This window comes from Ambystoma mexicanum, chromosome 3p (genome assembly GCF_040938575.1).
Source record: "Ambystoma mexicanum isolate Mex_15411 chromosome 3p, UKY_AmexF1_1, whole genome shotgun sequence".
Taxonomy (NCBI): Eukaryota; Metazoa; Chordata; class Amphibia; order Caudata; family Ambystomatidae; genus Ambystoma; species Ambystoma mexicanum.
The window spans coordinates 637625826-637640849 of record NC_090925.1 but is presented as its reverse complement, the minus strand read 5'-3'; the positions used below and the strand labels follow the sequence as shown (position 1 = coordinate 637640849).

Sequence of the window (15024 nt, the reverse complement as noted above, 5' to 3'; positions counted from 1 at the left end):
GGGGTGGCAATATCCCAGAAGGGTTATATTTCTTGCCATCGACCAAAAAAATACCTTTATAAATAAATCCTGCAGAAAAAAACATGGTTTCTAAGACAATGATTTCACTTTTGTAAGCATTTTACAACGCCCATAAATGTCACCCTACTGTCACAGCCAACATCCTATGACCAATTTATTTATATTCCCTTTTGCAGTTGAATTGTAAACTAAATAGTGTTAATCGTATTTCATAGATTATCATCCAGTGGATTATGTGGGAGTAATATGGCAAATAATAATGCATATTCTGCCGGGTCGGCCATAAATCATTTTACAAAACGTCACTTTTCTTCGATTTTTTTAAAAAGTAATTTAGGAAACAAATCCCTTACGCTCCCCGCCACCCATACACCCTTTCCCTGTCCTAACCCAAGCAACCCCTTTACCTTTATAATCCAGGTATGTCCTTAAACCTACATTCAACATGACATTTTTTTTTATTTTATAAACAAAATTCACTGTAATTAATCCATTTTATTATCGATTTTTCAAGTCTTATATAAACCAATAACATGGCTGGATATTAACTCTCAGAAACTGAAGTGAGATTTCAGTCCCCCTAGAGAAATACTAGACGATTTCTCTCAGCATTGTGCGCCAAGGTGAGAAATAATAGAAGTCCTTAAACTCAACAGACGAGGGCGCTATGACATGATGCAAACAAAGTGTATTTACACCCCATACTAGAATGGACTATCAGAAGGGGTGTGTATGGGTCTATATAAAATGTCCTTATACAAGGGCTTATATCTTCTATGTGTTAAATAGTAAGGAATTGGGGTGCAGTCTACATTTTCAATAAGCTCAGACGTTCCCTGAATCAGTTGCCAACAGAAGAGTCAGGCTGAGATGCAAACAACCGTCTCGGGTGTGTACTCAGATCATAAAAGAAAATGGCTGCTCCCAAGACATTTTGATTTGCCCACCACTCATTTTCGTGTCTTAGTTCAATCTTTACTTTTCTCTCACAGTCTACTTGTCCCCTTGAGAGCGGTGTTCATGCTGCTGCTCCGGTTGAATGCTGGTGCAAGACAGTTCAGCCGAATTTCCTCCATTTTGAAGTCTTGACGGATTTCCTTTGGACGCCAGGATTTCTTTTAAATTGGCTTGCCTTGCAAAGTTGTTCATACAATCTACCAGCTACTTGGTAGATTAACTAGTCATTTTGGGGGGGATCTAAAGGGCTTCACAGTTGGGGGATCTGTCTGCTACTCTTCAATGAAGACGTCTTTTTCTGGAGCCGGGGTCTCATGCTGAAACTCTCTCCCCTCCAATTTACCTGTAAATTCAAACTATTCCGTAAGCTATTGGTGGTTGAGCTGTGCTTTAGTTTAGCTTACATTTTTTGGGTTTTTAGTTATCTCGTTTTATGCTATTTTTAATTTTGTATGTTTATGATTTTTTTTATGTTGTATAGGTTGATTGTTCAGTGCTCTGATGCATTTATGCCATGCTCATGAAGAAAGAAGGTCCCGGAATAGTTGGAGGACCGAAACATGTTGGAGTTACACGTCCACCCAACAAAACCTTGCTGGATCACGATGGACGGAAAATAGGGAGGGTGCATGAAGAAGACCTAAACCTGCAGGGCCTTGTTACTGTGCAAATCCTTTTTAGAATCATTTGAAAAATGACTCTTCACAAAGTAAGTGGATTAAGGCACACGAATATAAGTCACATTTTCCAGAATATACCAATGCATGAAATGGAGTACAAAGTGCCTGTTTGTGCCTCTGACTGGTGGATTTGAACATAAATGTATTTTGATGCATTAGTTATTACATATAGTATTAAAGTAATTATAAAATACGATTTAAAATCTTTCTGGATTTGGGAATAGGTGGTAATAACGTTCAGTGGTCTTTCATTCCCCAAATAGTAGCTGGGTGCTTTTTTGTATTGCGGGACTAGAAGGCAGCATTATCAGAGGAGAGGTGAATATGACCATGGCCTGTGGGAGTGGGCCCAGGGTAGAGGGGACATTTAAATCTATATTTAGCCGGGCCCTGGGGCACCTCAGACCTTTTAAAGCCCTGGACAGAACCCCCTGCTCTACCCTAAAACAGGATGTAGATGCATGAAGATGAAGCGTTTGCCTTCATGGGGCGCTACTGACCATCTTCCAGTTCAAGATGGCTAAGCGGGACGTAAGGTAGGGCAATTCAAAATAGAAAAGCTCTGAAAGACGGCACCCCAGCCCACCAGGTGGGTCCTCAACAGGTACATGCACACCATTTTCAAAGCAGAAGCCAGACCATTGATGTCAGCAGCTTCCTGCTGTGAATCATGAAACCCAAAATCAGAGTATTCCGATTACAAGTAGAAGCATTTGTGTTCAAAATGATCATAGCCCGGCCTTAAGGGTGCTACACAGTATTAACTTGATGTCTAAAGATTATTAATTTTGTAAACTTCTCGCCCAAAGAATAAAAAAAAAAGAAAAGAAAAGTGTTCCACAGAGCGCAAGCATTCGGTCAACCTCCACCAGTAACAACATATTGGGGGGCTAGAGTCTACCTAAAAAAACAGTAAGTTTACCCTGTAGTGTGTCTGGTCTCTCCCAGTGCCAAATAGCACAAATGTTCCTCATTGTCTTGGCTGAATCCTAGTGGAGAATAAGGCATCCACGGGTAATAAATAAGGATAGGACTCAGTTCATCTTAACAGCTCAGCCTCTGGTCCCTACCAGTAGTCGCGTCACTTGCCCCTCCACCCCCAGGTCAGAGCTCAGTCTTCACTTTCTGCATCAGGTCCTTCTGGTCTATCTTGTCCAGGTGCTGGAACCAACGGTTGTAAGCCAGCAATGCCACATTCTTGGCAGCCACGGCACTCATTTCCACAGAGCTGGCAGCCCACTCAATGCTGCTTAGGTAGAAGAGATTGTCATGCAGGACAATTGGGGGCACTGTGTTGGATGAGCCATACTGAGGATACGCCAGCCACTCTGTGGTTTGCACAGAATAGTACGAGCGGAAGAGGGTCTTGAGCTGCTGCTTGTCCAGCGGTTGCTGCGACAGCACCTTCCAGACAGCTGCCTCTTGTGGCTGCTTCCGGCGGAAGCCGGCTGACACATTAACAGGGCAGATGTTGTCCAGACTGTTAAAGAAGAGGCCAGGGTTGTCAGTGGCGAGAATGCTGGCGAAGGGGAAGAGCTTGGGATCAGGGAAACCAAAGTAGGAGGCATTAAGGTAGCCGTGGATGACTGAGGATACAATGTGGTGGTAGGAGCCAGGGCCTTCGCCGACTGCTGGATCAAAGTTCCGGAAGGTGATGTTGCCCTTCTCTTGGTGTAACGGTGTGGCGATGATCACCATGTCATAGAAATCGGAGGCATGTTCATCATTGGCTTGGTGCTTCACCTGGTACAGAGTCTTGCCTTCTGGAAAAGACAAAGTTACAAAATGAAGCAGCGTGCTCGATTAGTTGTCTTTCAGCCAAACTGTAACTCACAGGTTCCGACCAATGCTAGCGTGGCTCTTGGACTACTAGAAACCACTCAACCACACCCACACCGTTTGTGTCCTTGAAATAACATTTGCTTGCCTTCCATCACACCCCAAACAGATACCACTGTGGAAATGTGCCCAATACCAGAATCAAGAGAAAACACACTTGGTAGCCTCCTCCCAAAGACATTATTAATATCATCATCCATAACAAGGTGGCACCGTTGTATCAATAGGATCACATTAACCTTGAGGATTGATAAAACATGACAGCGGTATAACAAACATTGGCAATTTGTCGAAGCATGGTATACACATTTCCAAGGCTCTGCCATGATGGTTCTGAGTTATGTTCTGTCTGCCTTTGTATTTGTTTGTTGTAAGAAAGGAAGATGCCCTGTGTCCCGTTTGCCCGCCCTGCTAGTTACCATCAATGGTCTCTGTGTGCATCAGTTGGGGGTGAGCCAGGTTGGGAGAGGTGGTCGGTGGGGGTCTTCTTTCCTTACATGTGTTCTAATGGTTAAGAAGGAAATCTAAGAAGTAATCCTGTAAATAAAGGCTAAGCAACCTATGCTCGGGAGCCTCCAGCATCATCCGTGTCAGATTCCACATTCTGCCTGGCCATAAGAAGACAGCACTGGCAAATGGTGTTAGTACCTGGGCAGTTTATGACCATGCCTAATGTCTATAAGAGCCAAAACTGTTGGCTTTGCCAATGCTCGTTTTTAACAGGAATTAAGTGCAAGAACAGATGCAATGACAGAAATCGCTTATAAATTAAGTGGCTAAAGGCAATCTTGGTTAAATATTTGTATTAATTGAAGAGTTGCTTTACAGCTACAATTAAGTCGTTACCTTTCAGAAAACTACTACTTTGAAATAACATTCCCTAAAAAATAGAGCTTGCTTAAAAAGATCCACCGCGTGTTGTTTTGGGCAGGTAGCCAGTAGGAATGGAGTAGTGACCAGATTATCAAAATAATAATAATAATTTGGCATTTATATAGCTCTACGAACCCTCAGGAGGGCTGCTTATTATTACCCACGGTGTGTGGTGCTCATTTCTCGACCTCGGAAGGATGAAAGGCTGCGTTTGGCCCTGCCGGGATCCGAACCTGCATTAGCAGGCTCCGCACACATGTCAAAGCAAGCGCTCTACTCGCTGTGCCACTTGACCAACCGTCATAAAACCCGGTACAAATCGACAACATAAAAGCTGGACTCTAACTTGACAGTGGCTGCCAGTTCGACCCCTCCGTTGCAGGAAAGAGGGTGTGGGGATTTGAAACATCCTCCTGGATATTAAATGTGGCGATGCAGCTGCGATCGCGAGCATGACAGACCCAAAGGAGCTTTTGCTCCGATTGATATTCCGGACCAGGAGATAAAGTCACTTTACCAATAGTCTCTGTGAAGCAATCCGAAAGGAGGGCCGGTACGTAAGTAGAGGTAAGAACTAGTTTATTATCTGACAACCCCAGCGTCCTGCAGTTCTCACCCCCAAACCATCTAACTGAATTGGAACGGGAAACCTTGGACGTAAGTAAACAATCCAAGTTTCCATTACAACACTTCTCCCTTCCATAGAAAACAGAATAACAGTAGAAAAAGAAAACATATAAACACAGCAACGAATGTGCACTATGAACTGCAAACGCACAGCAAAATGAACAGCACACATAGTAGAACCTACTCAGTAAACAATGAATAGAATATAAGGTTGGCCACGTCTACCAGCCCACCGGAAGCCCCACTGGCGCTTCCTAACGTAATCGCAAGCACCCAATAAGGGACATGCAAACTCACAACCCCTGAACCAACTCTCGGACACCATTACTTTTGGGAAATGGTACCTCCCTTCCTAGACCCCCACCCACTGCACATAGTCCTTGAACTTAATGGATGGAAGCCTAATTCTCATAAGGTGACCCGAAACAAAACACTCATCAGACTGACACTCATAGGCCTGCAGAACCGGGGTGGAAACCGGAACCCCTTCTTCAGACCCAACCAGAATCCCTCCTTCAGCCCATTCACAACTCCTCCTCCACTCAACCCAACATCCTCTCTCCTCTCCATATTGATACCTGTGGTAAACGGGACGTCACCTTCCCCAGGTCCCCATACACATTCCTCAGCTGCAACCACTGGACCAGAATCAGCACCCCATTTAAGTACCACATTCCTCCTTTTACTCTACCTCGACCCGTCACCAGTACCACATACACTGTACCCCCTTTACTACAACACGGGGAACAATGTTTACACAGGCCCCCATTTTTCACCCGAACACGATCACCCACTAACAGATCAAGGGGCATCCTACCCAATTGCTCCTTTCTTACGCTCTCCTGTCACAGGCGCACCCTTTCCAAAACATCAACCATATCCACATTGGTGCAGACAGCTCCACCTAACGCTGCAATTCTCAACTTGGAACCAGGTTTCCTACCCCCTCATAAGTTCAAAACGGGAATATCCTGTAATAACGGATGGAGTATGCCCATATGCTGACAACGCCTCCGATAACAGCTCGGTCCAGATCAAACCATTGGCCACCGACAACTGAATAGCTCCCTTGACAAAATGGTTCATGCTCTCCATTAAACCATTAGCGGATGGCTTATATAAAGCAGCCTTGTGGTGCCTCATTCCTAACTTCCTCAGGAAATCCTGTATACAACTCGACTCAAACTGCACCCCGTTATCAGTAACAATAGTGCCGGCACTCCTTCCCTGTCAAAAACTTTGCCCAAAAAAGACACAATCTTCCCATGAGTGACCGTTTCCAAAGCGGGGGCTTCCACCCAACGTGAGGTATAATCAACTAAAACCACGACACATCCATGGCACCCATATGTCCACAGGATACACAGGCTGCAGTCCGAGTACCTTAATTTTATCACTTACAGCGCACGCTGTGCAATCTTTCACAACCCCTTCAACCTCCTCATCCATTCCCGGCCACCAGTACGAATCCCGCAACCTTCTCTTAGTTAATGACCTTCCCAAATGACCTTTGTGTGCCAAATGTACCCTTAGACCTCAAGCTAAATGGAGGGACTAACCTGTCCCTTCTTGCAACGCCCCACGGGTCTTCCCACAACTCAAAAACCTAAAAAACAAAAAGAAAAAAAAAGGAGGAAGAAGGAATCCCTGTGCTTGTGCCGTTATCAATGCTCAGAAAAGGCTAGAGGAAAGGCCATATGTACTTGGCCCACACACCGCGGTTGCCAAGACAACCAAAGAAGCTGGATAAGCAATCCAGCAACGACAAGGGAGACGGAGTGGAAGATACGTGGCTCTGCACCTCAATAGGGATTGGCAGAGAAACAAATGAAGTGTAGTGCAATCTGATCTGGGAATAGGCAGCAGAAAACCCCCGCCCAAGTGAAGGGAACTACACCCCAAATACAGAAAGGGCACCCAAGGACCTGTAGAGCAAATTGACTGTTGGTGCAAATTGAACCTTATTTAAGGGAACACCCACTCCAGCAGGGGTCCTGCTGCTGTCAATGCCATAATGCAGCAGAGCAATGCCCGTCCTCAACCTTCATTCATGCCTAGCCCAGGGGAACCTCCCACATCATGCAATCTCTGGATTGCCGCTTTTAAGGTGTACCTGGGGGGGCAGGAGGTGCCAAGTACTCTGATGATGAAAATGAAGCTGCATTACTAAACTGTTTGGGGACAGAAGGGCTACATGTGTTTAGACACCTGCCTGGAGAAGACGTATGCGTTCCCGGGGCTGGCGATGGATAAACTGTTGTAAGCGCATACGAGACAGCACTCAAAAAACCTAAAGGGCGTTTCGGAAAGAGGCCAAATGTGGTATTAGAAAGGTACTTTTCAAAGGCTCAAGGAGTGGGTGAGTCGACTGATGCCTACATCACCGCCTTTGCGTATGCGCATCGCTACCTGCAAGTTCACGGGCATGCTAGAAGAGTACATAAGGGGAGTTAAGCACTAGTTCATTAGCTGACGACCCCCAGCACCCTGCAGCTCTCAGCCCCAAACCATCGAACTAAACTGGCACGTGGAACCTTGGACGTAGGAAAAACAGTGAAAGGTTCCATTACAACAGAATCGGTAATGGAATATGGCTATTAATTGAGAGGTGTGGCTGTTATCTCCGATTGAATTGTGGCAATTAAATCACCAAACTGTTTTAACATTTACTCGGTTTAGAACAATTAAACATATTCTTTTGATTGGACACAAGCGCAGGGTCAGCTTGGTGGGGGCCAGGCCGCCCCAGACCTAAATTCGGCTCTGGCCTGACCCTGCTCTCATGTCAGATCCTGCCAAGACCTAAATTCGGCTCTGGCCTGACCCTGCTCTCATGTCAGATCCTGCCAAGAGCAGGGTCTGAATGCGAACCCCAATTGCTGCCCCGAAACCCGTGAAAATGTATTTTCAAATGCTCCTGACTTCCTGTTCGGGCCAGATGACTTCCTGTTCCGCCCCGGCCACTCGATTGGCTGGAACGGGCAGGAGCAGTACAACGATGTAGCGGCTGGTGGCGACTTTAAAAGTAAGGTTAAGCACCTGCCTTGCCCCTTTGTGCTTGTTCCCCTGGCCATCTCTCATATTCCCCACCCTTCCCCTCACCATTCTAAAGTAATACCTATGCTGTCCCCCCCCCCCTCAAGTGACCCAATCCACTCTTTCCAGCCCCCCTTCCTCACCATATCCAAAATAGCAGCGCTGTACACTGCCCACTCCCCCCCCCGCAAAAGCACCACCATCCCCTTGTTCTCTGCCCCACTCTCTTCCAGTGCCACAATCGTCTTTCCCTGTCGCAAAGAACCTACTCCACCCTTGTTATGTTATGTTATTTTGCATTTGTATAGTGCCTTATGTACCATTGACATGATATGATCTCAAGGCGCTGGTAGGTTGAACGCCCTCGGGAGCCACAGTTCAAGTCAGTTGAGAGAGAGAGGGAGTCATAAAGTGCGTGGGCGCACCAGGTATGTGCGCAGCCGTTGTTGCATGATAGCTGCTTCTTAGCGGTAGGTGTGGTGCTGAGGAGATCAGTTGAATGTGTTCAGTCTGGAGGGTTGACAACCAGACTGAGTTATGGCTGCGTTAGGCCTGAGGAGACGCCTAAGCTAGCCGGTGTGTGCTAGCTAGCTGTGTTTAATTAGGATGATGGGTGGTTTGATAGGTCATGTTAGTATGAGAACAGCTTTACCGAAGGTGTCATAGTACTGCTGTGTTCTAGTTGAATGGTGGTGTATAGGAGAGAGTAAGCGTAGTAGTGTGATATTGTGGTAATCAGTGAAGTGTATGCAATTAGGCACAATCTACCTACTAAATGTAACTTTTAACACAGTGACGCTATTAGGGTACATACAATGTTATTGGTGATACTATCTTAATTCAACTCTAATACAGTGACTCTAATAGGAGATACTTCTAGGTTGAACTTTAACATAGTGATGCTGGTGGCACACATTCGATGTTGGGAATACCGTTGAGGTTCAACATTAACACAGAGATGCTACAAGGGTGCAATTTTTAAGTTCAGCTTTAACACAGTGACGCTAATAGGGCACACTTTCTAAGTTCAACTTTAACACAGTGACGCTATTAGGTACACTTTCTAGATTCAACTTTAAGATAATGACGCTATTAGGGCACAGACATTGATGTTGGGAATATCTTCTAGATTTAACATTGACACAGAGACGCTAATTAGGGTACGCTTTCTAAGTTCAACTTTAACACAGTGACGCTATTAGGGCACAATTTTTAAGATTAACTTTAACACAGTGACGCTATTAGGGCACACTCCACATCCACCCCACCCGGCCGCCACGCAGCTTTGACCCGCCCCACATTGGCCCCTAGAGCCAGGCAGGCCCACCAGTCTTGGCCCCACCCCAGAGTTCCCTGGCTCTCCCAGCTCTATGGACGGTAAACGAGTATTGATTTGAAATCCATCTCTTATGTACACTACATGTAGACTGGAGATCTTGCTCATTTCTACCAGCAGATGGCGCCACACACCGCTGCGTAGCCACTTCAAATTCAGAGGCCTCAGACATGTGAATATTTGTACACTGCACCCTCAAGGACTGGGAACATAAACCCAGTGTGTGTGTGCTCACCGGGCGGTCTACGGACCCTCTCCTCAAAACCCTGGCAAGGTTTCTAAATGAAGAATGCTCCCGGGTCGCTGGGACAGCGAGCCCAGTTCCGGGACAGTAGCAGCAAAGGTCACTATGGGGAATGGCCAATGGGAGGGCAAGGGTATGGACGGTCACTGGGTGGGTAAAAAGCCACCAACAGACACAGGCTGTGTGTCCTCTCCTCACATGCCATCTCTATCATATCTTCACTTGCAATGCCAATAGTTTCCGCTTATAGGCAGCACTAATGGAACCACCTAATTGATAATGCCGAAAAGAAGCAGAACCTAGGGTTCATACTGGATTACTTCAAATAAGGCCAAATAATATGACATGGAATTTAGTGGGAGCAAAAGGAATTTCGGGGTGCATAAGGAGAGCTATAGCCGGTACCTAAAGAGGTTTTTTGTTACTACTGTGCAACGCAACAGTAAAGTCTGACATAAAACATTGTCTAGTCTTGGAGCGGCATATCTGGGCTGTTAGGAGTACTGCATAGCATTCTGCAGGCGACATTTGGAATATTGTGCATGATTTGGAAGTCACATCTGCAGCAGTCGCTCTCGCTGTGGAAGCCTTACATTATGCCCAGTACTGGAGAGACCATCTGGAGCATTCGCTCTCGCTGCAAAAGCCTTACCTCATGCCCAGTTCTGGAGAGGCCCTCTATAGCAGTCACTCTCGCTGCAGAAGCCTTACCTCATGCTCAGTTCTGGAGAGCCCATATGGAGCAGTCGCTCTCGCTGTGGAAGCCTTACATCATGCCCCGTTCCGGAGAGCCCAAATGGAGCAGTCGCTCTTGCTCTGGAAGCCTTACATCATGCCCAGTTCTGGAGAGCCCATCTATAGCAGTCGCTCTTGCTGTGGAAGCCTTACTTCATACTTTGTTCTGGAGAGCGCATCTGGAGCAGTTGCTATCAATGCGGAAGCGTTACCTCATGCCCAGTTCTGGAGAGTGCATCTGAAGCAGTCGCTCTCGCTGTGGAAGTCGTACATCATGCACAGTTCTGGAGAGCCCATCTATAGCAGTCGCTCTTGCTGCGGACGCCTTACCTCATGCCTAGTTCTGGAGAGCCCATCTGGAGCAGTCACCCTCGATGCAGAAGCCTTACCTCATGCCCCGGTCGCTCTCGCTGTAGAAGCCTTACCCATTTCCCAGTTCTGGGGAGCCCAGTTGGAGCAGTCGCTCTCGCTGTGGAAGCCTTACATCGTGCCCAGTTCTGGAGAGTATATCTGAAGCAGTTGCTCTCGCTGCGGAAGCCTTACCTCATGCCCAGTTCTGGAGAGTCCATGTGGAGTATTGCTTCCAGTTTTCAAGACACGAGTCCTGTGGAGCTAGTGAGTACAAAAAGTGGACTATTTTTGGAAACAGAAAACTTCAATTGCTTCAGTGAAACTTTGTGATGCAAGTTGGGTGCCAATGAGATAACAGGAAGGTAGACAAATTGCTTTTCTAATGCAAACACAAGTTTTGGACAGTTGGTGAGAGCATTGGATACAACCACGTGGGCCATTCAGTTTTCTTCAAGATTTCTGAACACCGCACATGTCATGTGCACGAAACACAATCCCAAATTCAGCTAAGCGCCTAGAAGTGTTTCAGTTTTCAATGTGCACTACTCAAAGTGCCTCAAGGGCCGAAGATTATGTTCCCCAAGTCAGACTGTTCAGAGGCATCAAAAAAGCAGCCCCCATCAGTTTCTTTCCTAGTGTGGTCCCAGCAAGTCTTGAGCACGAAACCTGCGGAGGCCATCCCTTTAAAAGGGGCAATTGTACTATTCCTACTATTCCTACTATTGGGTGAGACAAACAAGCACCATTGTCTTTACCTGGGAGTTTATAGGAGAATGGGCACAGACCGCTAAGAACTAAAGCAGTTACCGGATAGTCCTTTAATCCCCTTAACGGTATGTTGACTAATAAAACGAAATCACTGTGCATATGATTTCATTTTTTAAGTGAAAATAGCATAAGACAGACATTCACAATTGCTGCATGTAGCGAGCCAAATCAGATCAACAGGCATTGATCTATTCAATAAAGAATCCAATACTTGTGCTTCTGAAGATCTGAATTCACTTTGTCCCTGTGGGGGAATGTTTTACTTTCCATTAAGGAGTGGGCATCTCCCACCCAAGACTCTTCGATAACCGTAAAACCAGACCCGTCCTCTCTATTACCGCTGCTAAGATCCCGGTGTCTCCACTCGTATTCAGTCGCCTTTTCCGGCTCCTCCCTTCACTTTTCGTGTAGATCCACTTTGCTCTATATAGCACTTCTCTGTTCGTACTGCCCTCTCTTTCCCTCCCCGGCACACTATTTCTGTGCTCTCCACTCGTTGCCCTGGCTCTCCTTTGAATCCCTGGGTAAAATCAAAAGGTGATGGCTGGAAGCTTTTCAATTAATCATAACCACTGGCATTACTCAGGGCAACCCTCCAGACCATTGTTTTTTCAGACTGCCAAGCCAATAAAGAAGGGAAAAGACCATATGCAAATCAGGCTTGGTCACATCCCTTCTGCACAAGACCAAGAGCATCCACAGATATGTTTCGGCCTTTGAATCCCGCCTTCCTTCCCATTTTCTTTGGTCCTCATTACGAGTTTGGCAGTAGCCATGGAGCAATTAGCTCCACGTCTGCCGCCAAACCGGGCTCCTTTACTGGGTTCCCTGAATGGGGAATTACCGGGCCATTCCGAGTTCAGATGGCCCGGTAATTCCTCCCTAAGGGAACCCGGCCCGGACCTTCCCCATTCCCATTTGAGCCCCAATAGGGCTCAATGGGAATGGGTGAGGGAGCTAACAACGGGCCGATTACGACTGGCCCTTTGTTAGCTCCCTGGTCCCCTCGCAGGACCCGGTAATGACGCCTGGTTTTGCCAGGCGTCCTTACCGGGTCCCGCAAGGGGACCTCGTAATCGTGCGGAATGGTGTTAACGGGTCCGCATCCATTAGCGGAACCCGTTAACCCATTCCGCACGGGTCGTAATGAGGACCTTTGTCTTCTATTGAAATGTCTTTACGGCCTTGCTCCACCCTATCTGTCCTCACTCACCTCTGTTTACCCTCCTCCATCCCTTTTTTCTGAATCTCTCTTTCTTATCTCCTTGTCCCGACCACCATCTGCACAGTCCGTTTCCGCGCTTTCTCACTTTTTGCCCCAAGAATTGGAACTCTCTTCCACTTTCTGTCCATTCTTTACCCTCTATTCCGCAGTTACACTCTCACTTGAAAACTCATCTTATTTTGATTTCTGGCCTACTGTGATTTGTTGATTTTTACCATTTTCGCTGGTTATTGTACTGCTTATCTTATTCTACAGTGCTTAGGGGTAAGCGCTTTATAAATAAAAATAAATACAAGACATATTAGCAATTAAGTGCCCTCACCAAACAGGTCTGTAGCAGTGTGTGTGCAGAGATCCCAGTTGCTAAAGATCTGCCCACTTCAACACTGAGATCCTTCTGCACCTAATGTGACAATCCTCCAGATAGCGTCACTTCTCCGCAAAGGGGAGCCCCTTTCCGTAAGGCTAGGGAGGTGAGGTCGGTAACCAACAGTCCCCGTAGAGGTGGTACCATGCAGGATGACCACATGGAGAGGAACTCCCCTCCTGGGGATAAGGACGAGACAGGGAGACAGAGCTCCTTTAAACCCCAACCCTGCAGGATAATGTTAATACCGGAATCCTCTACACATAAGCTCACATCCAAAACTATGTGTCATTATAAAATATCAAATCACTTTTATATAATATGTGCTGGGACAAAGAAGAGCTGCTCGATTAGCTGCTGTCAATTGGACAAATGTTACGTTGGGGCCATCCCTGCTATTTAAAATGAACAGCAAAGGACTGGGTTCTGCGTCCTCTTCTGACCTGTCCAGCAATGGCCCGTGCAGTACTGGTATGCTGAAGCTGCTGTACATCCAGAAGGAGAACCCGGCGAGCGAGGAGGCCGCATCGACCCCGTAATGGCCAACGCAGGCTTTCGAGAGACTGCAGCAAGGCACGTCTCTAAAGTTAAAGAGATGAACAGCGTGATGCGAGTCTTGCGAGTCAGTTGGGAACCGGCGCAGTAGACCTGCAGAGACGGAAAGTGGGTGGCGTGACCTCTAGGTGGACAATCGGTCTGACAATGGTGCCGAGACCACCTATCGTATCCTACAGCAGTGTCGCATAGGCGTATGTGCAGAGTACAAGAGACTGTGGTGGTGGCCTGACCTGTCATGGATTGACCGAGTGGTCCAACAACAGTGTCAAGACCGCCAACAGTAATTTGTAGCGGAGAAAAGCAAGATGCAGAAGTAGCGTGAAAGAAGAAGTTGAAGCAGAGAGAGTAGACCCGTGACCCTTGGCTAAGTCAGTGAAGAGTTCCCTGGGAGAAGGTAACGGGAACAAGTACAAGTCCGAGAGGGGGCTGCTAAGACTCGAGACTTTAAATCAGGAAGAAGCAGATGAAGTAGTGAATCACTTTGAAGCACAATTCCCTGAGCAGTTCCACAAGTGTTTGGTGCTGGAGAGTCGAGAGGGACTCAGCACGCATCTTTGTCATCCGAGTGTGGGCAGGATAACGAGTATAAAGAAAATGAAATGTGTTGAGACTTCCTTGAAGGAACTACACATTTTGTTGAAAACTATAAGGAACATTGGGGAACCAGCTAGGAGAAGGGCGTCATTTTCCTAGTCCCACGAGGATCCTGAAGAACGGTTTGTTACAAAAAGCTTGGAACTTTTACTTTGAGAAGACTTGGCATCTCGGAGATACTTTGCATCCAGAAGAAGGGAGTCATTCTCCTGGGTCACGATCAGAACCCAAACTTTATTATTGTTTATTGCAATGAGAGGGATAGCGTAGGAGTTTTTGAGTCTCCTTGGCTCCCCCGGGTCGTGGGAGCCCAGGAGACTCAAAGCTGAAGCCACAGCAAACCTAAACACAACGTTGTTGTATTTAAAAATTCTGTGGTTTTCTTTCTATGTTTCCCGGAGCCCAAGAACCCGGGGGAGACCAGGAGATTCAAAGCGAAAGCCGCCGCAGTCAGAAATACAACGTTGTTGTATTTGTGATTGTTGTGGTTTTCCAACCATGGAAATCACAAATACAACAACGTTGTATTTATAAATGCTGCACCTTTGGCTTTCTGCCTTTCATTTTACGTTTTCTGTGCTTGCCGGGGCTTCGGGAGCACCTAAAACGTAAAATGAAAGGTAGCCTCCCAAGCTCATGTATAGCTCTGCTCTGGCTGCAGTAAGCAAAAGCTCCCAGTAGGGGGCTTTTGCTGCTTGTTTAGTGCCGCCAGGGCAGAGCTTAACATGAGCGGAGGAGGCTGCCTGAAATGGCAAAATGGATGCTCACATGTAAACCCGTTGAGCCTTGTTTGCTCAAAACTTTACATAGGAA

General features: G+C 46.7%; 1 protein-coding gene across 2 annotated transcripts in view; it reads right to left on the bottom strand.

Moving 5' to 3' along the window:
* Positions 1–496: 496 nt before the first annotated feature.
* Positions 497–15024, bottom strand: part of PCYOX1L (prenylcysteine oxidase 1 like) — a 241703-nt gene continuing 227175 nt past the window's right edge. Inside the window, exon 6 of one of the 2 annotated variants that reach the window (XM_069651394.1) lies at positions 497–3418. In XM_069651394.1, the coding sequence (XP_069507495.1) occupies positions 2763–3418 (656 nt within the window). In that variant the 3' untranslated portion in view covers positions 497–2762. Of the gene's footprint in view, positions 3422–15024 lie in introns of both variants that reach the window. The other variant, XM_069651393.1, reaches the window with a different exon arrangement.